Below are 24,857 nucleotides of genomic sequence, written 5' to 3'. Positions count from 1 at the left end.
TTGGCCATCCTCCTTGCGGAGCAGGAGGAGATCCGCTCTCGGTCTCGGCAACGTGGCAGCTAGTCGCGGGACACGGTAGTTGTGGACCCCCTGAGTGAGGACAGGAGAGAGAGAGCTTTTTTTTGTGGTGCTGGTGTACGCAATAACGGGACAGGGTGCTTGTTCTCTCCATCTCCCCTTCTAGCTCTTAGCATGAGCTGCGCCCTGTGTCCGACCCCTTTTGCGCAGCAACACCTTAAACTTTTAGGCCCTCCAAATTCGGGTCGGAGCGTAGCGGAGTGGGCCCCGAGTTTGAAAAGGGCGACGGACGCTTGCGTCCTAGCCTCCAACAACGCCTCCCCGGCGCAGAGGGGCCCCCGGAGGGATGCTCAACCGCACCACGCCACGCCGCTTGCGGCGGTCCTCTTCCCAGCTCCGCTGAGGTTGCCTGATTTCTTTATCCAGGTCGATTCCTACAGTCGGGGTGCGCCTCCCCGAGCTCGTTCCTCTCCCGCCCTTTTGCCCGCCTCCCACCCAATTGTCGCCTCACCCAGAGCAGGGAAAGAGGCGCCATGAGCGTGTCTGATCTCATCGAGAAGCTCGCCTCGACCCAAGCGGCACTGATCAAGGCGCTCCAGGAGGAGTACTTTTGCGATGACGTGGTGCCGCCGCAGTCCGCTTTTGGCTGGGACGCGGAGGCGCTGCGCGCCTACTTCGAGTCTGGCGGCGAGACGTTGCCTGCGAACGGCAGCGGTGGCAACGGAGCCGCGGCGAAACCGGCGGCGGCGGCGGCTCCTCCGCCGCCGCGCGAGCTCGGCCCGCCCGACACCGTCGCCTCCGGCCGGCCCATCTTCCTGGCGCTGGGCGACTCTCTGACTGAGTTCGGGCAGCACGTGTGCGACCCGACCTGGGACAAGAAGGCGCCCTTTGCCAAAAGCGAGCTGCAGCGGCGGCTGGACCCCGAAAATGATACACACTTTCTCCTGTGTAGGCCTCGTGCGACGTGCTGCAGCGGCAGGGTATGGGCGTGCGATGGACGTGTCATGGACGTGTCCTGTAGGCGCCGTTCGCGACGGACGTGCTGCAGCGGCAGGGGATGGACATCGCGATCCCGGAGCACGGCCCCGGCTGGCTGACGCTGCTGCAGCGCGACTACTCGTGGCGCCAGCTCGTCTGCCACGGCTGGAGCTGTGAAGAGGCGCCGCTCACGCGGCGTGTGGCGCGGGCAGGCGCACCTCCGCCGATGTGCTCAACCGCGGCTACTCCGGCTGCAACTCGCGGTGTGCGGATGAGACGCACGCGCCACGGCAGCGCACGCATGGCACCACTCACGCTGCCATGGCACACTCACGCCGGCGCTGGCAGCTCACTGCTGGGAGCGGGGCCTCGTCGCACGCGCCCGCACCAACGTGGCGAGCTCCCACGGCGCTCCCTCCGCCTCACAGGCTGCTGCGCGCGTCACTCAGCGAGATCCTCGGCTCAATCAACCGGCAGGTGCAATCTCGGGCAATCTCGGGTAGCCTCGGGTAGCCTCGGGCGGTCGCGAGCTCGGCAGAGTAATCGGCTCCGCCGGGCGGCAGGACGTCTTTGCCATCACGCTGAGCCTCGGCTCGAACGACCACGTCTCCGCCTCCCCGGGCGGCGTGCCGAAGGAGGAGTTCAAGGAGAACATGGCCGCCGTCCTCAGCTCGCTGCAGGAGGCGATGCCGAGCGCAAAGATCATCTTGATCACGCCCGGCCGGATCAACAAGGAGCTGCGAGGCGCGTCCCTCGACCCGTCCGCGACGCGCCGCCGACGCTCCCGCGGCTCTGCTCTCTAGGAGAAGTGGGCGAAGCACGTCTCGAGCGTGACTAACGGCCGGCTCGACGGGGCGGGGCGCGGAGAGACGCTGACGGGCGTGGTGACGCAGGGGTCGTCCGGCTCGAATAGCGCGCTCAAGCAGTACGTCGCGCTCGCGTGCGAGGCGCGAGGCAGCCGGGGCGGGGTCAGACACGGAGAGCAGACAAGGGGGGCAGCGACGGGAGCAGAGGCGGGGCAGAGGAGAGGGGAGCAGAGAGTGGGGCAGAGAGTGGGGCAGCGAGAAGGGCATGGCGCAGCGCGGGCCCGCACAGTGCTGCCCACACACACAAGCTCCGGCCCCAGTCCGGACGTGGCCGCTTGCAGGCGGGCGAGGCGGCGGGCCTCGGCACAGCGGGCGTCAACCCCGTCAAGGGCCCTCGTGGCGCGGTGCTCAGCGACATACCCCCCATCCCCAGCCCCAGACCACTCACGCCAGCCTCGTGCGCCGTGCCGACCTCTGCCGAGTGATGGCAAGGCCGGGACCAAGACTTGCCGGCGTCGCGCAGGTGCTCAACCTCAACTACATGATGCAGTACCAGCTGGCAAACTACCACGAGGCGGAGCACCCCGACGGGTACCACTTCTCCGCCAAGCTCAACCGCTTCGTCTACAAGTCCGTGCGCGACACGCTCGAGGGGATGAAGCTGTCGCCCGTCCAGATGCCGATGCACCGCCCCGCGCCGATCGCCGAGTTCCAGTCCACCGCCTCAAAGTACGGGCCGAGCGACGACGACGGCCGGCTCCGGAGGCGCGTCTGAGCACTCAAGCTGGAAGCCGCTCGAGGGTGCGTTGCCACGCGGACGAGCAGTGCTGTGTGCTATTGCGAGACGAGAGCTGCGCTGGGCGACAGAACGGCTGGGCGCGGGCGTCTTGAGCGGCCATCAGTCTTTTCATGTTTTAGCATGGTAGGGCCACATTCAATCTGCTGCATACACATCGAGATCTCTGCGGGACACCAGTAGCGTCTGGGGGGGCGACCCCCCCATCTTTGTTTACCGAATGCGTCTCTGGATTAGAGTGCGTCTAGTAGGCCTCCTACTTAGACGCTCGCTGTCCTCGGTATGCTCGAGCATCCTAAGATGCGCGAGTCTATATTAGTTGCTCCGCGCATCCCGAATTGCTCGCGGCATCTCCGATTGGCGTTGCTGTCTCAAAAGACGCGCCGTGCATACTGTGAACAGCGCGCGTGTCTCAGAAGACGCGCGCATATTTTGAACAGCGTGTGGATCTCAAGAAATACACGCACGTATAAAAACAAAAAAGAAAACGAAAACTCGGTGTGGCGAGCGCTGCGCGGCGGGCCGTGCCCCCGGCTGTGCGCCGCGGCTGCTGCGCTACTACTCGCACAGCCGCGGCGCGCCCACCCGAGCACTCGTGGGTGGGCGCCCGCTGCACCGACTCACACTGAACAGCACGCACAGGACACAGTCACAGAACACTGCCCCTGACGCCACTCACGGCCACGGGCTACTCAGACTTGGACACAGGCACCTCGCTTAGCACTCCGTGCACGTGGCTGCCGGTTGCCGTCACCAGCGCCGCTTCCTGCCCAGATCAAACACCTGCGACGTGGCGGAGGCGATGAGCGGCCCGCGGTCGCCGTGAGAGCGCGCGTGGTGGGCGACGGCTCACCGATCGAGCGGAAGCGGTCACGCTGTGGGGGCGGCGGAAGCGGTCACGCTGTGGGGGCGGCGGCGAGGCGGGCAAGCCACCCGCAGATCCCCAGAAGGACGCCGTCGCGAGGTCGAGGGCGGGCGGCGGGGGCGGCGAGAGCGAGGCGCGAGGCGCGAGGCGGTGTTGGCGGCGGCGGTGGCGCGGGCGGCGGCGGTCACGGAGCGGGGGCGAGAGGGTGGTGGCGAGCAAGACACCCGTGCGCGCTGCGCGGTCGCCGTTCTGACTCACATGCCTGCGGACAGCGCCGACGGGTGGTGAGGAGGGCGGCGAGCCGGCGGGCACGGTGTGCGCGCGGTCGCCGCGCGCTGGTGGGCGACAGCTCACCGAGCGAGGAGCGAGGAGCAGGAGCTGGAGCTGGAGGCGAGTCGGGATGCCCGGTCCCTCAAATCGCCAAGTCAAACAAGAAAAACCGCGCCGCTGGCCGACTCTCGGAAGTACGCTGTCTTCCGTGTCTAGGCGCACGCCCACGCCCTCAGCCTCGAACTGGCCCCGCTACCTGCCGCGCAAACTGGTTGGTGGGGGGGGGAGGCGGCGTCGCCGTCGGATCGTCGTAAGCAGTGCATGCAACTTTGGTCTTTGCTTGGCCTAAGCACAATATTCTCGAATATCTCCGAGAATATAGATGGTCCCGCGCACTTTCGTATTCGAGAATATTCTCGAGAATATAGATGCCCCGGCGCGGCTTTTTCTCAAGAATCTATGAGTTTTCTTCAGCCCTTGACCTTGGTTGACCTCGAGTCTCAAGATATTCTTGAATATTCTCGCCGTTACATCGCGGCGTCTAGAACGGTCTTGACTAGAGCTTCTCGAAACAGCTCTTTTGCCCCCTCAAAAGTAGGTTTTGGGTCGATGCAGACGGAAATCTTTAAGTTTTGGACGTTCCTGAGCGGTTTGGGAGCACAAACCTCTACTTTAGAGCGATTTTTGGCGTCCGCTGACCTCTCGCGTGGTGAAAATATTCTCAATATTCGAGAATATTCTCGAGAATATAGATGGTCTGGCGAGAATATAAGCAAAAGAATATAGATAGTACTTGGCGAGAAAAACGTGCTTAGGCTAAGTCTTTGCGCCCAGAGCTCGTGGCGCGAGCAGATGCATGCGCGGTGCTGAGAACCTGGTTCTCCAGGAGGGGCAGGCCGCGAGGAGAGACCTCACACGAGCACTCAAGGCAGGGCCCCCAGGGGGTGCCGAGAGATCACACCGCCTTTTCGTGCTCCCTGGCTCCCTGCTCCCCCCTCGGTGCCCGGTGCACCCGACACACGGTGTCTCCTGAGACGCTTCCCTGTCCAAGTATAGTAAAATGTGATCTAGTATGCAAGTGCCATCTCAGAACAGCTGTGCATCTATAGATGCTTGTGGCGTCTAAGATGGAACGCGTAACAAAAGACACGGCGCGGCTATCTCCAGGACAGCCATCGCATCCTAGAATGCCCTGTGTACCCGAGACACATGGTATCTTTGAGATGAAAAGTGCGTCCTAGAATGCGTTTTTGCATTCTAGGACGCATCGGTAAACAAAGATGGGGGGGTCGCCCCCCCAGACGAGATTTGTTGAGTGGCGAGATCGTAGATGCCGATCAGAGATCTTCCACACACAGCATCTCTCACAAAACTCAGAGATCGCTTTAACTGAAGATAGAGATCTTGAGCTGCCGCCATCGGCACCTCGAGATCTCATCTCTCAGGCCGGAGAGACGGAGCCTGTTGTTGTATAACTGTTTGACTTCGCGCCAAAGGCGCCTCACCCTCAGTCCCGCGAAACGACGCCCGTGAAGAGGCCACCCTCGCTTGGAAGCGCCTCTCCACAGGCCTCGCTTTCGCTCTCGTGCGCGACGCTGGCCAGGCCATGTAGGTGCGCGCTGCCGCCCAATCGACGCGCTCCCCCGCCCAACAACCCTAACCCGCCGGGCAGCGCGCCATCCAGATGGCCGCCCCGACCCTCACTTCCGGCTGATGTCCGTGTGTGAGAGAGAGATTTTTAGCAATACCAAACAACTCTAACACTCACACGCCGTGTGTGCGGCAGTCAGTGTTTCAATGTCTGAGTCTTGTCGGCATGATGTTCGTGATACGTGATGAGATCATCGCCATTCAGATTGCGATTGTGCCCGCATACAACCACATACATTCTCGTCCATGCCACTATATAAGCGTCAAGTCTAAAAACCAATACATCATCATAGTTCGCCTTCCTCTAAAAGAATTTAAACTCTAGGTAGGTAGGTAGAAAGGTGAAGAACAGCCAGGCTCGGACTGGACACCAACGCGGTATGGGTGGACGCTGGACAGATGATAAACTCTCTCTCCTCTAAAACACACTCCGCGAATTTCTTCAGAAAGAAAGAAAGAAAACAGACAACCCAAGGGAGGGATGGGAGAACGGCACGCCGCCACCACACAGGGATTTTAAGGAGAGGAGTGTGATGCGCTAGCCGTCGCCTACCCTAGGGAGTCTGCCTCTTCCTATCTCTCTTCGCAGTCTCTCTCCGATTCTCGCCTCAACCTTCGTGCCACCTCGCGGCCGTCCCACTCTCGTCGTTCTCTCTCTTGTCGCTTCTTCCTCTGTCGCTTCGTTCTCTTCTGCCTCGTCCTGCGGCGCCGCGAATTTCTTCAATAAATAAATAAATAAATAAATAAATACAACGGACATCCCAAGCTAGGGCTGGGTCGAGGACAGACATTTCTTCAGTGTGCTGTGAGAGAGGCGGAAGAATTCTTCATTTGGCCCTCCTCGCTTGCTGCAGACCGACAATATGCACATACATATATGCTGCGTCCAGCGTGCGCCTTCGCCCTCCTCGCCGGTTCCGTGGAGCCGCTTCAGCTGCTGCCGCCTCGGCAGCCACCGCGCACTTGCCGCGCTGCGGTATCCTCCGTTGTCTGCACAGCGGCCCAGCGCAGCCTGGCTCGCGACCTGAGTGAGGAGCAAAGGGCGGCCGCCGGCGTGCCCAAGGTGGCGCCTTCTGCGGCCGAGCACGCCCAGGTGCTGTTGGCGGACCTCATCGCCGTCGAGGAGCTGAGCGGTGCCGCGCCCGACACCGAGCTCTTTGAGCGCGCCATCCGCGCGCACGCCGAGGCGGGCCTGGTGGAGGAGTGCCTCTCGCTGCTGCGGAGGATGCGGCGCGCGCGCAAGACGCCGTCGCTCGAGAGCTACGCGCTGGTCGTCTCCGCCCTCTCCGCCGCCGGCCGGCCGCGCGAGGCCGCGCGCTGGCTCCGGCGCGTCGTCGAGCCGTCGGTGTCTCAGCTGCTGCTTCGGCGCTCAAAGGCGCCGCCTCGCCGCTCCGAGTACAACCGCGCGATGGCGGCGTACGGCGCGGCGGGGCTGCCGCACGAGGTGATGGAGACGCTGCGCACGATGGTCGGCGAGGGCGAGCACCGCCCCGACCTCCGCTCCTTCAACGCCCTCATCGCCGCGCACGCCAACGCCGGCGAGCTCGGGCCGCGGCGTCGTCTCCTCCAGGATCAGACGTCTCGGAGCCTCCTCGGACGCTCCGTAGGCCAGCCGGACCGCGCCGCCGCGGTGATGGCGGAGATGCGCCTGGCGCCGAACATCACCGCGGACATCCGCGCCCACTCGGCTCTGGTTGAGGCGTTTGCGGTGGCGGGGCGGGTGGCGGAGGCGGCGGGGGCGCTGCAGGCGGCGCGCGACGCGGGCCTCGCGCCGACAGTGGTGACGTACGCGTCTGTGGCCAAGGGGCACGCGATGCGCGGCGAGTACGAGGCGGCGAGCGGCGTGCTGGACCAGATGGAGGCGGACGGGGTGGCGCCCAACGTGAGATGGAGCCGAGAGGGAGCACAGGGGGAGCACAGAGGGAGCCGGGATGGAGCTGAGATTCCAGCGAGAGAGACTCGGGCGGTTGGGGCGAGGCGGCGCCGAACGCGGCACACAAGCAAGGAGCCGCTCCACGCAGCGAGGTGCTCCGCGCAGCCTGCTTTGAGCCTCTGCCGCAGGTGCCAACCTTCCACGCGCTGCTCTCGGTCTGCGCACGGGCCGGCGAGGCGGACGAGGTTAGGGTTAGGGTTAGGGTTAGGGTTAGGGCTAGGGCTAGGGCTAGGGTTAGGGTTAGGGCTAGGGTTAGGGCTAGGGCTAGGGCTAGGGTTAGGGCGGGCCGGCGAGGCGGACGAGGCGCCCGCGCTGGCGGAGCTCGGCTACACCACGGCTACACCTCGGCTACACCTCGGCTCCATCTCGGCTCCACCTCGGCTCCATCTCGGCTCCATCTCGGCTCCATCTCGGCTCCATCTCGGCTAGGCGCTCGCGCTGCTGCGCCGCATGGAGGCGGCCGGCGGAGGCGGAGGCGGAGGCGGAGGAGGCGGCTCGACGCTGGCGTACAACCTCGTGATTGGCTGCCTGCTGCGGCGCGACCGAGCGGCGGAGGCGGAGGCGCTGCTGCACTCGATGCACGCGGCTGGGGTGGCGCCAGACACGGTCTGTTTCTCCTTGATGACCTCGCTCGAGATCGAGCCGAGGTGTGGTGCAGTCGAGGTGAGCCCGAGGCCGAGCCGAGGCTAGGTCACTTTCTCTTCGATGATTTCGCTCTCGCCGGGCGCGTCGACGGCGCCCGCGCGCGCGGCGGAGTGGTTGGGCGCGATGAAGCAGCTCGGGCTGCAGCCGGACGCGCAGTGCTTCAACAAGGTGCTGGCGTGTTGCGCGCGCGCGCGGCTGCCGGAGCTTGCAGATGAGTGGCTCGACAAGATGGAGGCGAGACGCAGCCGAGACGCAGCCGAGATGCAGCCGAGACGCAGCCGAGACTCAGATGGCTGGCGGGTGGCTAGACGCGATGGGAGGCGGACGGGCGTGGCGCCCAGTCTCTCCTCCCTCTCGGCCCTCTCTCTGCTGTCCCTCCCCCCTTCAGGTGGCGGGCGTGCCGCCCAACTTGGTGTCGTACTCGACCACGATCGCCGCGTACGCGAAGACGGCGCAGCCGGACGAGGTACAGCTTAGAGGAGATGGAGCCGAGGCAGAGCCGAGATCTGGCACCAAAGACTAGCGCAGCAGGCGGCGGCGGTGCTGCCTTCTCTGGACCTCTTCTGAGCCTCGTCTGAGCCTTCTGCAGGCGGCGGCCGTGCTGCGCCGAATGACCGCGCGCGGCATCGCGCCCGACACGATCCTGCTCAACCAGCTGCTCGAGTCGCTCGTTCGCGCCAGCCGGCCGGCGCAGGCGGCTCGCCCGAGTCAGCCCTTCACTCAGCTAGTCGGCGAGTCAGTGGACTGAGACCCTTTGTGTGGCTGTGCCAGGCGGCGGCGCTCCTCTCCCGCTTCCGGCGAGGCGAGCTCGGCCCGCCGCCCGACTGCTGTTCGTACACGATCGTGCTGTCGGCACTCGCACGGGAAGGAGGTCGCGGGTGACGACGACCTGTTGACACCGGGGAGGAGTCATGGCTTAGGCGCTCGCGCGCGAGGGAGACGTCGCCCGCGCCGCGAGCTGGTTCCGCACCATGACGGCGGAGGACGGCATCGCGCCGGACCTGATGTGCTACAACGGCCTCATCCGCGGCTTCGCGGGCCAGGGCGAGCTCGACGAGGCGATGCGGCTATACGACCGGCTGCGGCGCGAAGGGCTCTCACCGGACGAGTGGACGTACGGGCCGCTCCTCGACGGTGCGCGCGCCGCCCGCGCCTCGCGGCTCGCGCGCTCGCTCGGCGCGCAGATGCTCGGCCGCTCGCCGCCGGTGCTCTCCTCCTTCTGCTTGGTCGCGCTGCGCCGCTCGATCGGCGCCTCGGGCCTGCGGGCCGTCTGCCGCGAGTGCGGCGTGCTCGACCAGCCCGCCGTGAGGCAGGCGCTGGGGAAGGCGCCCCTCCAGGGAGCCCGCCGCGGGTGAGGACTCTCAGGTCGTGTGACGTGCGTCGTGCCACGCAGGGAAATTAGGACCGATGTCTTGAGAGAGCATCAGCGTAGCTAGGAGAAAAACATGTGAGACGGCGCTGCCGATCCGTCTTGGGCGCTTTTCTCTTGTGCACTGCCACTGCGGCGGACCCACACTGGCCAGTCTAAACTTCAAGCCTTCACACACCCTCTGCCTCTCGCTACTTTAGTTAGGCCCATTTAATCCTTAGAAGTAACTTAGATCCGTCGGTGTACGCAGTACGGTGATGTTGTTCTACTTCTAGGCCCATTAAAATGGCCCATTTCAAAAAAAATGCTTTATTAATATTACAGCCCTTTCCTGCGAGACCCGCGTACTGTGTTAAGGAGCTCTCTGGGTTGTTCTAGCCGGTTTATCATGTGAACCTCAACAGCCCCGAGCGGCTCAGAGAGCGCCGACGGCCGAACGTGCCGGTCTGTCGTCGTCTCGGGCATCCCAAGAGGCCAAGGAACACCAGCAACAAATCCGCTACCGTACTGATGGCATCGGCGGTTAGGCCGCCCCACCAAAGTACGCATCAGAAAACGCCACATGGTCCTCGCGCAACTCCCCACGCCCGTCCAGAGCAGCCATAAAGTGCGGCGAGGCAGCCACGTGGCGCGCAACCTCTTCCTCGTCCTCGACCCGCCCCAAGCGCCGATTCTCGGCCTCGCGCTGCACGCACATCATCGTGAAGAGGCGCTCGGCGGCCGTGGCGTCGAGCGGCACGCCGTCCGCGCCGCATGCCGCGTCGAAGGCGTCGTTGGCGTCGTTGTCGTGCTCCTGCAGCAAGCGCAGCAGGTCGGTACGACCCACCGAGCGGCAGTACCAGAGTGCATCGCGCCCCTCGGCGTCGACGGCGTCCACTCTCGCGCCCGCGCTGAGGAGGAGCCGCACCAGCGCGGGTGTGACGTGCCTCGGCCTCTCTGCGCTGTCCTCCGCAATTTCCGCCTCGCCAGCAAAGCAGAGCATCAGCGGGGTGACGCCCGCCGCGTCGGCGGCGTCGGAAGCGGCGCCGCCCTCGAGGAGTGCGGCGGCGACCTGCACGTTGCCCCGCAGCGCAGCGGTGGCGAGCGCCGTGCAGCCGTTGTCATCATCGCGCCTCTCAAGGGTTGGTGCCGCGCCTGCACGCAGCAACCTGGCCACGAGCCTCGCCCCTGACGCGTCGGATGGTTCGCCGGGCACCGGCTCCGCGAGCATGATCAGCGGCGTGCACCCGTCCGGGCTGGCCAATGTGGGGTCGGCGCCGGCGCCCAGCAGGAGTTCGACCGCATTCTCGTGTCGATGCATCAGCGCGCGCAGCAGCGGCGTGTTGCTGAAAAAGAAGGCGTTGGCGTCTGCTGCCGCCTCGACGAGCGCGGCCATCGCCTCAAGGTCGTTGGCCTCAGTAGCCCAGAACAGGCTGACCTCGCGCCAGCGAGGATTGGCCGTGGTTTCGCCCTGCGCAGGGCACCACAGAGCAGCGATGCACATCTCGGAACCATCTGCTTCGCTGGACAGCATGTGCACCTTGCGGGCATCCGTTCGCTTGTCCGGCGGCACGTATAGCACGGTGCCCGCGCGGACCTTGAATGCTTCGGACTTGGCACTGGTCAGCGTGACTACCATGCCTGGCTTCAGCAGGGCCCGCAGCGCCTCGCACATGACCACCTCACGTGCTTCCTCCGTTGCGGCGCTGGCAACCTTGTCAGTCAGGCCATCGGCGTTGGCCTCCGTCAGCACGCTGCGCTCGACAAAAGACGCAACGAAGGCATCGAAGGCGCCTTCGACAGATTCGGGCGACGCCACCATGAGGGCCACGACGCGCTCCGCGTGCCGCCTATAGGGCCACGACGCGCTCCGCGTGCCGCCTAGAGGCGACTACGGCTTCGCCTTCTGCGCCTCGCCCCCCGCGCGTTCCTGAACTTCCTGCTCGCCCAACCGCAACCCCAACCCCAACCCCCCAGACCGCCCGTGCCGCCCCTCCTACCTGCCGCCTCGGTCACCCTCCCCGCCTCCCCGCGTCCCCGCCTCCTCTTGCCCTCCTGCGCGCTGCGCTGCCGACCCCTCTTCTCGCCTGTGTCGCTTCCCGGTCCCCTCGCCCCCCCGCCTCGCCGCTGGTGGTGGCGGCCGGCACGGCCTGCGTCGTTCCTCCTCCCTCCTCCATCCACCCACCACCCTGGGTGGGGTCTTTTGCATCCCTCATAGTCCGCCCCTGCGCGGCCATCGCGCATCGGCAATTCGGCATCGCCGCCGGCAGCCTCCGACTCCGCCCCTCCTCCGCCTCCTCAATTACCTCCTCCCGCGTGCCCGACTTTAAATAAATACACCTTGACGGAAAATTCTTCTCGCCAGTTAGTGCCAGTGCGCGCCAGTCCCGTGCCCAGTGTTGTGCGAGGGAGTTGGGTTGTAAAATTCTTCTCGCCAGCTCCCCCCGGGGGGTCCCCAGGATCGGCTGGTTTGGCTGCAGCATCGCCGGCCGGTGGGGTCTTTTGTTTGCATCCCTCCTAGTCCGCCCCCTGCCGCCCTGCGCGGCCATCGCGCATCGGCATCGCCGCCGGCAGCCTCCGACTCCGCCCCTCCGCCCCTCCGCCGGCAGCCTCCTCAATTACCTCCTCCCGCGTGCCCGACTTTAAATAAATACTGCGCGTCGGAAAAATTCTTCTCGCCAGCTCCCCCCCCCGGGGGTCCCCAGGATCGGCTGGTTTGCTGGGGCTTCGCCGGCCGAAACACCTTGGCGCAGCATATGCTAAACGCCATCGCCTCCCTCCTCTCCTCGCCGCCTCCGCCTCCGCCGCAGCCCGTGTCCAAGCTCCCGCCGTTCGAGCAGCTCTACATCTTCGCGGCGTTAATCGCGGGCCTGCTGCTGCTGCTCGCTGCGCAGCGGCCGCCGCCCAAGGGCACGGTGGCGCGCTGGCTGCCCGCGCCCGGCGAGAAGCGCGTGTACGAGACGTGGGTGCTGTGGTACTCGATCGTGTGGATGGGCGCGTTCGGTGTCATCATCGCGCTCGAACTGTACGAGGAGTTCACCGCGGCGACTTACTTTCTCGTCTGCGGCGGCCTCGCGGCGCCGCTAGTGCTGCGCGAGTTGGCGAGAGGCGGCGCGGACGGGCGGCCGCTGGGCGAACGGCACGGTGCGCGCGCGCAGCTTTGGATCGCCATCTTTGGCTTCATCGGCAACTACTGGTACACGCACTACTTTTACTGTGTGCTGCGCGCGCGCTACACGGCGCCTGCTCTCAAGAGGCGCGCCCCAACGCTGTCCCGACCCCGAGCCCCGAGCCGTGGGGCCTAGGTGCCCGCGTGGCGGCTGAATGACGTGCCCATCTGCATGTACCTCGCCACCCACTTTTACTTTTCCTCCTACCATGTCTTCGCCAACCTGGCGCTGCGGCGCGTCGCGACCGGCTTTGCGCCCGGCAACCTGCGCACCGCTCTGTTCGCGTACGTGGTGTGCGGGCCGGGTGGTGCGGTGTGCGCACGGTTCGGACTGCGCCTCCTCACCCACTCGAGCTGTGGCGCAGGTCTGCGCCCTCTCGTACGCCACCGCCTTCATGGAGACGCTCACGATCTCGCACTTTCCGTACTACGACTTTGAGGACCGGCACATGGCGTACACCCTCGGCTCGGCCTTCTACGGCATCTACTTCCTCGTCTCCTTCCCGGTCTACTACGCACTCGACGAGCCCGGCAACACGCCTCTCGAGGGCACCGGCCTCCGCGGCGTCGCCCTCTCCTCGCTCGGCGCCGGCATGCTGGTGCTGCTGCTGCTCGACCTGACACGGCTCGCCGCCGCGGGAGCTCCGCTCACCATCGGAGGCAAGCTGTGGGAGGTGACGCCGAAGGGACTGGCGGGGTCCGCCTGACTCCCCCCCCCGCCGCCTTCTTCCGTCCGGTGCCGCGCGGGTGAGCTTTTGCGTTGGATTTTTTTGGGTCCCACGTGTCGCCCATTTGTAGAACGGCGGGCCACACCTCTCCTCGTCAACACCTCTCCCCGTCTCTCAGGTCTCGCCCTCGCCCGCCCACCTCGCGTGCCTCGCCGCCAGCTCGCCCACGAGCAGCTCCTCCATCTCGACGCCGTCGGCGGCGCCGTCGAGCGAGAGCGGCGTGGTCGAGAGCGCGTCGCCATCGCTGGCCGCCACGGTGACCACCGTCACCTCCCGCTTGTACGTCTGCAGCAGGTTGGCGCACACGAGGTCGACGCCGTACTTTGCAATCGCGCCCGCCGCCTTGGAGAGGAGGATCGCGCTGTCCGTCTCAAGCTTGAAGCTTACGACGAAGGCGCGCGGCGCCCAGGCCGCGCCGCCGCCGCCTCCGAGCCCCTTGATCGCGCCAAGCATCTTTGGCACCGGCTGCAGCTGCAGCGTCAGGCTGCCGTCCGCCGCCGTGTCGCCGCCGCCGGCTGCCGACTGGATCTTGTGCTCCGGCAGCGCGTCGTCCGGCACGTAAAAGTCGCTGACAGCCGCGGCGAGGCAGACCATGGCGCGAGCACCAGCGGGCGCGAGCGCGCAGCTCGCCTCGCGCAGCAGCGCCAGATACTCGCTCACCGCCGTGAAGGGCAGTGCGAGGAGGCGCGGAGCACACGCCGAAAATGTCGCGGTGGCGCGCTCGCGCTCGGCAGTCGCGGCGGCGTCGCCGAGGCTGCGGAGCCACTCCTCGGGCGAGACGGCCGGTGGCAGCAGGCGGCGGGCGAACGGGAAGGCGGAGCCGGCGCGGTGCACAAAGATGACAGCATAGCCCTCGGCGAGAAAGCGCTCGGCGAGAGCAGCCCCGCGGTTGCCAGTGGAGAAGTTGTCGATGAAGCGCACCGTGTTGCGCTCCAGTGGGACCGTGGTGCCTCCCGAAGTGACACACACGATCCGACGCGTCGACGGCTGCGCGGCGACGAAGGCCGCCAGCCGCTCGGAGGCAGTGTCAGACATCTTTTCCAAAACCGACTTCGCGGGCGCTTTTCGGGCTCGGCGAAGCGCTAGAATTCTTATAAGATACAAGCCTCTCTCACAGCACACTGGCACGACAAGGGCGCAGACTGGCGCGGACTGGCACACACACAGGCTCACACTAGCACACGCCAAAGGTTTTTCTTTCGGCCTGCTTTTTGCCCGGCCGCGCGCAGCGCTAAGCGGGCGTCCTTTTTATCGGGCGTCCTTTGCCACTCCACGAGCTGGATAGCCGCCCAAAAATCTGCCAAAAATTAGGAAGCCGCCGGATATAACTGGGGCCCCGGACGTAAGTGGGGCGGGCCCGGCAGGTGCACCGGCGGGCCCCGGCCGGGTCAAAAGTGGCCGCTCCCGGGCCGCCGAGCGTGCTTTTGCCGGGCCGGTTTTCTCCTCGCCGGGCCCGCCTCGCGCAAAACAGGCCCGGCAAACCCGCCTGTCCGGGCCCGGCTGTGAGTGAGCGGGCCGGCCTATGTGCCGCAGACGGGCCCGGGCAGGACGGTTTGCCGGGCCGGTTTTCTCCTCGCCGGGCCCGCCTCGCGCAAAACAGGCCCAGCAAACCCGCCTGTCCGGGCCCGGCTGTGAGTGATCCGGCCGGCCTATGTGCCGCAGACGGGCCCGGGCAGGACTGTTTTCTCCACGCCGGGCGCCCGGGCCCGCCTCGCTCCTCGACCTGCTGATTTGGGCGCTTCGGCCCTGGAGTGGCAAGCCGGGCCCGGCAAAGCGCGCGGGCCGGGCCCGGGAGGGGCAAGCCGGGCCCGGCAGGGCGCGCGGGCCGGGCCGGCAGGGCGCGCGGGCCGGGCCCGGCAGGGGCCCGAGCCGGCCCGGCCCACTTTGCAAATCGACCCGTTTCCCATCCAATATCTCCCACTCGGCCGCGGAGGCCCCAACTGAGAGCGGGGCCCGGGGGAGGGGGTCCCTACTGGTCGTGCCCACCCCTCGCACGACCCCGGGCGACAGCGGGGACCCCGCAGCAGCGAACCCGCGCCACTTACGACCAGTATTTTGAGATGATGGAGAGGGGGGACGACACTGCTCGATCTACCCTCTGGGGTCCCTCAGCAGCGTGCACCTCGATCCTGTACCGTGTTTGTTATGACCCCCCCCAATGAACACACCAGTGAGGGTGGGCGAGACGATCGAGGGGTCCCGTACCATGCGGAATCGACCCTATCCGGTGCTCAAGTGCTCAAGGGGTCAGGGCTCTCTAGCCCGTAGCCCGATGCCGATCATCCGGCTCGCTGGGTGCGCTTCTTAGCTCCCCGGCCCTGGATGTGAGGTTGCCGACTGCACTCCAAGTGCTCCAAGCCCCTCCGTCCGACGCGCTCGTACACCTAGATCGCGGTTCGTCCCACGCCGGATGTAGATAGAGCTCTACAGCTCTACAGCGCTCCAGAGCGCTCTACATCTCTACAGCTCTACAGCGCTCTACACTCTACATCCTCTATACCCTCCCTCAGGACAGATGGCCGATATCGCAAATAGCTCGGACGTCTACCGCTGCCGCGCCTATAGCATACAGTCGCTGGGTGCGGACGCAAGCTTGGTTCGCGTGCTGTTCTCGTTTTCGTCGGTGCGGTTGCCACGGTGGCAGGAGCGCAGCTGAGCCGGAGGCTGTCCTGCGCTCACGCTGAGCTTCGTTTGCGTTTGCGCTGTGGGCTCGGGTCTGCCACCGAAGCTTCCTCCGCTGTAGGTGTGAGATGCCGCGGCTTTACTATTCGCTCTGTATCCGAGCTCTCTCTCCAGCGAAGGCTGCAGCTTTGCTCGTGGTACACATCCCGGATGCTGTGCCCGCAAAAAAGATTTTTAATGTCGGACAACGCTGGGCACGGGACTGGCGCGCATCGTCCTTCCAAGAAGGCTCGAGCAGGTGGGGACCTTGTCCTCCTCCCATCCCATCGTTTGAATGATTCTTTCTTTCTTTTTCCCCTGTGTCCCTGATCGTCCTTCCAAGATCCTGCTCGTGCAGGTGGGGACCCTGTCCTTCTCCCCCCCCCTCGTGTGGCGTACACTTTTCAACAAAAACAAGTGTCCTCTCGAGTCGGTCGCGGGTCGGGAGCAGAGCCAGAGGTTGGTCACGCCTCGCGCGCAAAGTCGCGCGCGGCAGCGAGCAGCGTCGACCGCACGGCCTACTCGCCCAAGTACTCGCTCTCTTTTATGTCCCACCATGCAGAGCGCATCTCTCTCTCTGTTGTGCGAGGCGTGAACCGCGCCATTCGCTCTCACCTGGCAACCCTGTCTGCACGTCTCGCGCGCGCGTGAACAGGGCTCCAGGCCCCAAATTACGTGTGAGTGTTAGAGTTGTTTGGTATTGCTAAAAATCTCTCTCGCACGCACGTGATCAGAGAGAGAGAGAGAGAGAGAGAGAGAGAGAGAGAGAGATTTAGCAATACCATTATAGACTCGGTCGAGAGACCCCAGATTGGCATCCATGCCTTTCTGGACAGGGTGGCCCGCCACAAGGACCTCAGGAATTGCGACTCGCCGCTTTCCTCCCGCTGTGATTCTGTGTGAGCTCTGTGTCTTGATTCGCGAACAACAAACCTTCTGTGAGTTATCTCTTAAGTGCCGGCCTGAAGATCCGCCCGAGGATCTTCGGCGCAGGGCGCCGTCACCGGCCCCATGAGCCGCCTGCGAGGCCATTCAGTGCTCATGTGGCACGGCCTGAGCAGGCCTAGCAATGCCTCGGGCCGACCGGCGCCCAGAATTGTTGGTGCTGGCCAGCAACGTGGCCGGCGAGTGCCGTCGTTGCATTGGTGGCGACCACCGCAGAAGCGGTCAGCAGGTGGGAAGGCATCGCTCTCTTTGTAAGGATATTGTCCGTATTCATTGTCTGGTCAATACTTCTGCCTGGATGGCACCTGTGTGCCCAACATGGCGACCCTCGGCCTCCCTCGTGAGTCCACCTCACGCTGATCATTCTCGTCGCTAGCTCAAGCCGAAAAGTGGTCCACCGACACCAGGAGGAGCGCAACCATCATGGCTGCAGCCTCAGACTGACCGGGTTAGGTCATATTACCGGCGTGGTGGCCCAGAAGCGCGACATTTGCTGCCCGCAGAGCGCTAGCAGCCCACTCTCCGGCACGTCTGTGCGTCGTGCGGGGCTGAACTTCAGGCACGCTGCACGCGGCTTATCGTCGAGAAGAGCTCAACCCCGGCCAGTGAGTGATGGATCTGATCATAATCAATCCCTACTGTACTGGGGGGCTCTCAGATCAGCCGTTCAGAGCTCTGATATTGGTTCCCGGCAGAAGATCCTCCAGAGGATCTTCTGCCGTCGGCCAAAAAACCGTGTTCCAACGAGACACAATGACCCAACAATGACCCCCACGGCCAGCCTGGACATGCAGCCGACCCGGCCTGGCCAGCTGGGCCATCGGGGGGGCCGGCATCGCCCGTAGGACCGCGCTGCGGTGCCGAAAAGGGCTGGAAGATCCGCCAGCGCCTCCTCGGCACTAAAGAGATACCAAACATCGTCAAGAGGTTCTTTTGTTTACGCCCGCACTCATTACTAATCGAAAACTACTCCCGATTCCATCCATGACCATGTCTGTTGCACGCCTGCGCTTCTTTGCCATCGCCATCTTGACAAATGCCCTGCTGACAACCGGCGCGGTTGCCGAGAAGGTGCAGAAAACTCCGTTCGCGGCCATTGCACCCTTTGCCGAGGTGCAAGCCCCTGCGCTGCGCGCGCCTGGTCCCAAGCCCCGATTTCCTGGCAACACCGCCAGTCCACCATCCCCAGTTTGCCCCGGGGCTCATGCGCCCCGTCTCATAAACCAGGAGTCGCACACTTGGTCCCCTCGCATTGGCTGGGAAGGGGACACGGTGTGGCAAGGCGAGCAGGGCCTGCCGGTGCCGCTTTAGCCCAGCAGTAAGCCTGGCTGTGTCGACGGCCGACAGGCGGCCGGCCTCTCCGATCGCACCCTCAAGCTCTTCTTTGGCTACAGCGCCCTCGAGCCTCCTCCGGCTGAGCTGGCGAAGCCGCTCGAGACGATGGCAGCGCGGTCGGCGATGGCGTCCGCGCGGTCGTTGACGGGCAGGTCATTCACCATCCTGGACAAGAACCTCGAGAGCGGATGGGGCTACTACGAGTCGATCAACGACAAAGAGTCGACAGGTGCATGGCGGAACAGGGACCCGTGCGGTGTGACCAACACGCTGTCATACGAGGCGGAGTTCTTGTACATGAGCGGAATCAGCCTGACCTGCGAAGCGCCAGGCTGCACACACCCCATCATGCCACCAGAGAGAGGAGGCGCGTACCGGAACATTCTCGTCGACATCTACATCCCGCCGTCCTTGAACGGGACTTGCGAGGACGACGTCTTTTTGATGGGCACTACTCAGGAGGAGGCAGCAATGGAAAGCGACGCTGGCGACTACTACACAGATGCGGAGGAGTGTTCATCTATGTGGTCCTTCTGTATGACGCGCACCATCTTCACACGGATCGCGGGGACAGTCGTGAACGCAGCCATGGGCGTGTGGACTTGGATGAAGGGGGTAGGGGCGTGGTTCCGCCGCGGCTTTATCGAGCTCTTTGTGGAGACGTACGAGCTCCCGCAGGTTGACGAGTCGGGGAAGACCGCCAGCTCGCCTGGGGTCGCTTGCAGAGCTGGGTTCTCGCGCTGCATCGAGCCGCTGCCAGAGGGGTTGTCGTACCAGCTGAGCGGAGGAAAGGGCTCCAACATTGCCTCACAAGTCCACCCGCTCGACCGCAACAACCTCATCGTCCAGGCAAACCTGGGGCTGTACACGCTGTGCATCCCGATTTGGAAATCGGTGCAACCTCCTGGACCTACCTTTGAGGGGTGGCGCGGATTCACCCTCATGAACAGGCGGCGCGTCCAGGAGACGGCGGTGTCAGAGCCGCGCCCGAGCCTGATGAGCAGAATGGGCTTGTGGTGGGCAAAGCCCGAGACGGCACCAGCGGTCCAGGAGGAACCGATCCGTTTCTTTCTAGACAGGGTGGAGCTGATTGATCACTCTTGCTGAGGGGCTTGGTGTTATAAAGTACCCGGGGCACGCCTGTGTGGATCGCGTCACACCAATCCGCGCTAACCCAACGCGGCCAAACTTGGAGCACTTGGAGGTTGGCAGCCTCAGGCACTCACACCCAAGGCCGCGGGGGGAGCTAAGAAGCGCACCCCCCAGTGGGTCGGATGATCGGGGTCGGGTTGCGGGCTAGAGAGCCCTAGCCCTGGGGAGGTGCGCGTTCGCGGGGAATGGGCCACAAAGTAAACACGGGTCTCCGAGGCGCGAGGGTTAGTTCCGTGTTTCCCCGCCTTAACTCTAATACGAGAATACACACCGCCAGTGCTCAAACTTTACCGGTATGAGACTGGTATTTGGCGATATTTTGATTAGTTTTGGAGTGGTATGGTATAGTGGTATGCGAAAGTGGTATGCGGGGTTTTCAGTAGTTGTAGCGGCTGTCGGTGTGGTCCCGGGGGCGAAACCATGCAAAAGTGCGGGTCTTACCCGGGTATACCCGGGTTTTTCCAGGTATACCCGCAAAATACCCGGTATTTTGCCGATTTTGCCGATTTTGCCACCAAGAAGGCACTCCGACTCGCTTTGATTTCCGTGAGGCAACTGGTATCCCGTACCACTTTTTGATTAGTGCAGGCCTTGGGTTTGATTAGCCAAAAACTCCCATACCGGTAAAGTTTGAGCACTGCACACCGCCCCCCCCCGACGGCCCACGCAATTTACATAAACTACTAACAAACTCTACTTGACGATAATACGAGGAGGGGGCGCGATTGGTGTACCTGTGTTAGTGCCAGTGCGCGCCAGTCCCTGCCCAGTGTAATAAATAAATAGAGCAGTCATCTCTCTCGAGGTTCTCGAGGTGGATATCCTTTGTGGCCGCGTTGGGTAGCGCGAGGATAAGAGCAGTCATCTCCAGGAGAGATGGGCGACGCACGAACACAGAGGCACAGTGCGCACCCCGCCCCGCTCTCACAGGGCGTGCATCACCCCCCCTGCCCAGTGTCGTGCGAGAGGAGTTTGTGATAAAATTCTTTTCGCGTGAAAAGGCATTCAGCGCTGGCTTCTGACTGTCGTTGCTGTCTCTCCCTTCTCGACTGTCTGTGCTTGTGCGTCTTGGGTCGGGGGTTGTGTTTTTGTGTGAAGTATCCCCAGGGCCTCCAGGGCTCGCACCTCAACCTCTCACAGACCCCCCAAAAAAGAAAGAAAACATGGGAGGGATGGGAGGACGGCACGCCGCCACCACACAGGGATTTTAAGAAGAGGGGTGTCGTGCGCTATCCGTCGCCCACCCTTGGGCGTCTGCCTCTTCCCATCTCTCTTCGCAGTCCCTCGCCGATTCTCGCTGCAGACCAGAAAGAAAGAAAACAGACACCCCAAGGGAGGGATGGGAGGACGGCACGCCGCCACCACACAGGGATTTAAGGAGAGGAGTGTGGTGCTAGCCGTCGCCCACCCTCGCGCGTCTACCACTTCCTATCTCTCTCCGCAGTTTCTCACCAAGCAGACCAGGCGCACGGCACCATATAGGGTATTTTCTTCTAATAACCAAGGCTGGAAGGCATTCGCGCCGCCACCTCAACACTCGGCCTCTCGGTCGCGGCCGTCGACTCTCGGCCGACGGTCCGCCGATGCTGTCGAAGAGGAACCTCAGTCTTCTGCTGCTCCCGTTTGCAGGCGTGCCGCTGTTTCAATGGGCGCGCTCAATGCCGCAGGCGGATCTGCACGACAATTCTCCGCATGCACCAGATGCAGCTACTCTGGCGCTCATCGCTGCTCGCACACGCGCCACAAACGCAGCAGCTGGTCGTGCGGACGTGGCAAAGGTCAAAGCCGGAGGCGTCAGTGGTGGTGCCAGCAGCAGCAGTGGCGGCAGCAGTGGCGGCGGCAGCAGCGGTGGTGCCAGCAGCAGCAGTGGCGGCAGCAGTGGCGGCGGCAGCAGCGGTCGCAACATCTCCGGCGTGGCAGTGCAAGGGTGTCCCGCATCGCGCAAGCCGTTCCACGTGGTGCTGACCGCCACGGCGGACAACTACCAGTCATGGCAGTGCCGCATCATGTATCACCACTGGCAGCGCGTGCGGGACTCAGACCCGGCGGGCCGCTGCACCGAGCTGACCGGCTTCACGCGGCTGGTCGCGTCGCCAGGCCATCGGTTGGCCGGGCTCGAGGGAGGGGGAGCCGGAGCCTTCCCGAGCCTTGCGTGGTCCCCTTCCTAGGCGGCCGTCCGGACGGGCTCGAGGCGGAGATACCGTCGCATTTCACGCCCGAGTGCGGCTCCGCGGATGTTTCTCTCCCGTCGCTCGTCGGGGCCTTGACGCCTCTGCTGTGCGGCAGGTACGAGCCGGCCGACATCTCTCGCTTCCACGGCTACCGCGTCATCAACCGGCCCCGCAGCGTCACTTACTTCCTCAAGTCGGCCCGGTACGCCGCGCTGCAGGAAGAGTACCTCCTCGTCGCAGAGACGGACCACGTGCTGCTGCAGCCCCTCCCGAACCTAGACACTTCCTAGACACTTCCTAGACACTTCCTAGGACCACGTGCTGCTGCAGCCCATCCCGAACCGCGCCGAGCGCGGCTCGCCGATGGCGTACCTCTTCGGCTACATGGGCCCCAACCCGACCCACGCGCCCTTCATCAAGCGGGTCTGGCCGGCGGGCGGCGAGGCGGGCTACAAGCAGGTGCAGTCGATCGGCCCGTCGCCCGTGCTCATCCACAGGGCCGACCTCGAGGAGGTGGCAGGGCCGTGGAGCGAGACGGCGGTCAAGCTCAAGACGGACCCGCAGGCACGCACGCCACACCCTCGGCTGTGCGGTCGAGGTTGGGAGGAGCTGGTCGGGATGGCTGACAGCATTGATGATGCCTTCAGGCCGACCGCACCCTCGGTGGGGTAAACAAAAGGGGGGGATATTGGATCCCCCCCCCCCCAAAGGGGTTTCCCCCCAAGTTTCCCCCCCCCCTCCAGGTGAAAATTTTGGTAAAAAAAGGAAAGGGGGTTCCTTGGAAAAAAAAGGTTTTTCCGGGGTTTCAAGGGGAAACGGGGGCCCTTTTTTTTCCGGGGGGAGGGAAAGTTTTTATTCCTTCTTCCCCCCCCCCCCCCCCCCCCACACACACACACACACACACACACCCTCCGCCCCGCAGCTGGACGGCTTCCCTCTCCGCTACTGGATCTTCCACTACACCTACCAGTTTGAGTACTACCTCGACGGCACCCCCTGCCAGCCGTGGACGATCGGCGAGCTCCGCCCCCCGACAAGCGCCCCCCCCCCCACCCCACCCCCTTCTTTCCCAGCTCGCTCCTCACCACACCCATCCACTCACCCCAGGCGAGTTCTCCCTCGACAAGCGCCACTTCTCCGCAGAGCCGCCGCCGTACCCGCTGCCCGACCCGCCGCCCGGCGCAAACAAGGCCGCCTTCTTCCTCGTCGGCGCCTTCAACGAGGCGATGCGCGCGCTCGGCACCGCGTGGCCGCGCCGGCAGCCCGCCCCCGGCTCGAGCGAGCCGCCGCTGCAGTCGGTCTACGGCCGCCGCAGGCTGTTCTTCTTCGCACGCGCGCTGTTCTTCCTCGCGCGACTCGGCCGTGTTTCTTTTTCCGCGTAGGCTCGACTGGTTTGGGCGGCACGCAAACGGCTTCGCGACGGAGCTGCGCACGATGCCGCTCATCAAGCGGCTCGTCGGGTCGGAGTGGGCGTGCGAGGACGGCTCCTCGCTGCAGCTCGGCGGCAATGGTGACGCGCGGTGGCGCAGCGGTCGCTCTGGCCGCTGGGGCTCGATGAACAACCCCGACTTGGGCGGCGCTTGTCCAGTCGGCGCGTGCATCTATGTCGATGTCAGCGGGAGCCACAACGTTGCAGTCAACGGCAGCTCCCTGACCGTTATGCGTCTATTCTACCGCACCGCGAGCGCGACGCCGGAGGTGGTGGCGCGCTGCCACCGCAGTGGAGGCGGGGCGTAGACTAGAGTTTCGAGAGCGCGGGAGATGAGAGAGAGTACGGTGTGGATCTCTCGTCGCACGTCGGTCTCGAGCCTGCTCGGGCTCGCACGCACGGTGTGTGCAGAGTGTGGCGAAGTGGATCGTTATTTTGGTACATGAGCCTCCGAGGTGTAAATAAAAAGGCGGCCTGGTAAGGTAGAGTAAGGACTAAGGTAAGGTAAGGCACGATGACACAACCCACAGGAATAACTACTTGTGTCACTAATGTTCGAACAAGCGGTCGTGTCGTGCACCTCGGGTGTTGGGGAGGTCGTGGGAGCCGCTCAGGACCATTTTGGGGGCGCAATTCGCCTGGTTTCCCTTGAACATGCGGTTTCGCCCCCTCGGGAGCGCCCACATAATCGCGCGTCCCCCCCTGTGGCGACGGTCTCGCGCACCTGCGCCAGACCCCACCGCACTAGCTACATAGATCGTCAGCAGTAGGCGTGCTCAGAGCCCGGATTTGGGCCCATTCGCCAGAGGGCTCGAGAATGGCCCCCGGCAACGTGCAGCTGCAGGCCAGAGGGCAGTGAGGTGAGGCCGAATCCGCAGTCGCACGAGCACCGCTGCCCCCAGCGGTGATCATGCATGGAGTGGCACGGCGGATAGGCCCGCCTGCGAGCGTGGAAGACAGTCGCGGGGCGTGAGGTCTCAATGTATCGCAGGCTAGGACCGGATACGGCGGCAGCGGGAGAGGGAGGGAAGCGTGAGCGGCGGGCGATGAGAGTGATTTCCCCGATCTCGCTAAAAATGGCCTAGTCCCCTCACGGGGGGCCGGGCGAGCACGCACCTCGCGTCTGAGCGCGAGTCGACGAGTGGTCGCCGAGAGATCGCCGAACAACGGTTCGTGGTGCGCACGCACTGCACAGCTGCGGGTTATAACTCGACTGCCGATCGCGCGTGCGGGATGTAAATGCAGCTTTCTGGCGCCAGGTGCACGGTGGCAGGGACTGGAGGCTCGGCCAAAGGGGAAGAGCAGTCCTCAATCGTCACGTAGAGGTCGCTAGACTGGATCCATCGAACTGCCTCACACCTGGAGCGGAGGCACATCAGGTCTTGCGGCACGCTCTCCGACAGATGCATGCCTTTTGAGCAAGCCCACGCGCCTCCACCGTCGCGTAGTATGCCAGCGGCACGCCGGTACGCCTACGAGTCGTGCGCGCTCGGCAGTAATCGGCGTTGAGACTGCCTAGTGCGCACATCGAGAGCGCCGAGTTGCCTTGCCGCGGGGTAACCGGCTCAAAGAGGTGGGGTTCGAGCGGCGCCTGAGCGCGTGGGAATGCGTAGTGGGCTTGGAATGAGACGCCTGGCGTGCATCGGGCTCGGACGGTGTCTGTTGTGAGCTCACCGCTCGACGCACAAACCAGGCGCTTTAGGCGCCCGCCAACTGGCCTCACGGTCGAGAGAGCGGAACGCGGCTCGCCGAACAGCAATACACGTGGCCGCACTACTATAGAGGTACGAACAGGTATGCAGATCGCGGCGCGCCGACTACTGGCACGGCGTCAGAGCCAATGTTGACCGAGGGCTCTGCTGCCTGCCGACTCTCGCCGGCCCTCGGGCTCACACCACGGCTGGGCATCGCGTGAACAGGACGTGCCCCTTCGTTTTAGGGCAGTTCAATACCTTCCC

The 24,857-nt window shown here is 64.4% G+C and overlaps 7 protein-coding genes across 7 annotated transcripts; 5 read left to right on the top strand and 2 right to left on the bottom strand.

The window, feature by feature from the left end:
* Positions 1-551: 551 nt before the first annotated feature.
* Positions 552-5,072, top strand: EMIHUDRAFT_469986 (hypothetical protein; the record flags this gene model as incomplete). Its single annotated transcript, XM_005772606.1, has 9 exons — positions 552-998; positions 1,040-1,140; positions 1,209-1,259; positions 1,425-1,473; positions 1,560-1,756; positions 1,910-1,964; positions 2,144-2,206; positions 2,326-2,781; positions 5,040-5,072. 8 exons carry the CDS (start codon positions 552-554, stop codon positions 2,575-2,577), a joined length of 1,215 nt encoding a protein of 404 aa, XP_005772663.1. The 3' UTR covers positions 2,578-2,781; positions 5,040-5,072.
* Positions 5,073-6,260: 1,188 nt separating this feature from the next.
* Positions 6,261-9,432, top strand: EMIHUDRAFT_469985 (hypothetical protein; the record flags this gene model as incomplete). Its single annotated transcript, XM_005772605.1, has 7 exons — positions 6,261-7,265; positions 7,445-7,501; positions 8,007-8,195; positions 8,350-8,427; positions 8,551-8,655; positions 8,733-8,813; positions 8,882-9,432. 7 exons carry the CDS (start codon positions 6,261-6,263, stop codon positions 9,314-9,316), a joined length of 1,950 nt encoding a protein of 649 aa, XP_005772662.1. The 3' UTR covers positions 9,317-9,432.
* Positions 9,433-9,853: 421 nt separating this feature from the next.
* Positions 9,854-11,131, bottom strand: EMIHUDRAFT_117686 (hypothetical protein; the record flags this gene model as incomplete). The annotated part of the gene is made up of 1 exon (XM_005772604.1): positions 9,854-11,131. One exon carries the CDS (start codon positions 11,129-11,131, stop codon positions 9,854-9,856), a length of 1,278 nt encoding a protein of 425 aa, XP_005772661.1.
* Positions 11,132-12,211: 1,080 nt separating this feature from the next.
* EMIHUDRAFT_444727 (hypothetical protein) lies at positions 12,212-13,291 on the top strand. Its single transcript, XM_005772603.1, has 3 exons — positions 12,212-12,548; positions 12,615-12,770; positions 12,844-13,291. The coding sequence occupies exons 1-3, from the start codon at positions 12,300-12,302 to the stop codon at positions 13,183-13,185; spliced, it is 747 nt and encodes a 248-aa protein (XP_005772660.1). The 5' UTR covers positions 12,212-12,299; the 3' UTR covers positions 13,186-13,291.
* A 170-nt stretch (positions 13,292-13,461) lies between these two features.
* On the bottom strand, positions 13,462-14,196 carry EMIHUDRAFT_55007 (hypothetical protein; the record flags this gene model as incomplete). Its single annotated transcript, XM_005772602.1, has 1 exon — positions 13,462-14,196. A coding segment is annotated over one exon (735 nt), but the record flags the coding sequence as incomplete, so codon positions are not given.
* Positions 14,197-17,796: 3,600 nt separating this feature from the next.
* EMIHUDRAFT_117684 (hypothetical protein) lies at positions 17,797-19,254 on the top strand (the record flags this gene model as incomplete). Its single annotated transcript, XM_005772601.1, has 2 exons — positions 17,797-18,111; positions 18,160-19,254. 2 exons carry the CDS (start codon positions 17,797-17,799, stop codon positions 19,252-19,254), a joined length of 1,410 nt encoding a protein of 469 aa, XP_005772658.1.
* A 1,558-nt stretch (positions 19,255-20,812) lies between these two features.
* Positions 20,813-23,358, top strand: EMIHUDRAFT_369193 (hypothetical protein). The gene is made up of 8 exons (XM_005772600.1): positions 20,813-21,396; positions 21,468-21,519; positions 21,586-21,721; positions 21,789-22,034; positions 22,118-22,215; positions 22,362-22,486; positions 22,578-22,785; positions 22,853-23,358. Exons 1-8 carry the CDS (start codon positions 20,883-20,885, stop codon positions 23,205-23,207), a joined length of 1,734 nt encoding a protein of 577 aa, XP_005772657.1. The 5' UTR covers positions 20,813-20,882; the 3' UTR covers positions 23,208-23,358.
* Positions 23,359-24,857: the final 1,499 nt, after the last annotated feature.

The sequence above is a fragment of the Emiliania huxleyi genome (genome assembly GCF_000372725.1).
Source record: "Emiliania huxleyi CCMP1516 unplaced genomic scaffold EMIHUscaffold_355, whole genome shotgun sequence".
Classification (NCBI taxonomy): domain Eukaryota; phylum Haptophyta; order Isochrysidales; family Noelaerhabdaceae; genus Emiliania; species Emiliania huxleyi.
This window is presented reverse-complemented; position numbering and strand designations above follow the sequence as displayed.

Excerpts from the sequence above, each read along its gene's own strand:
- EMIHUDRAFT_369193 (XM_005772600.1), top strand. The coding sequence starts at position 20,883 with ATGCTGTCGAAGAGGAACCTCAGTCTTCTGCTGCTCCCGTTTGCAGGC. Across the intron at positions 21,397-21,467 it reads GCGGCTGGTCGCGTCGCCAG|GCGGCCGTCCGGACGGGCTC; the intron begins GCCATCGGTTGG and ends TCCCCTTCCTAG. Across the intron at positions 21,520-21,585 it reads CCGTCGCATTTCACGCCCGA|GTACGAGCCGGCCGACATCT; the intron begins GTGCGGCTCCGC and ends GCTGTGCGGCAG.
- EMIHUDRAFT_444727 (XM_005772603.1), top strand. The coding sequence starts at position 12,300 with ATGGGCGCGTTCGGTGTCATCATCGCGCTCGAACTGTACGAGGAGTTC. Across the intron at positions 12,549-12,614 it reads TGCTGCGCGCGCGCTACACG|GTGCCCGCGTGGCGGCTGAA; the intron begins GCGCCTGCTCTC and ends CGTGGGGCCTAG. Across the intron at positions 12,771-12,843 it reads CCGCTCTGTTCGCGTACGTG|GTCTGCGCCCTCTCGTACGC; the intron begins GTGTGCGGGCCG and ends GCTGTGGCGCAG.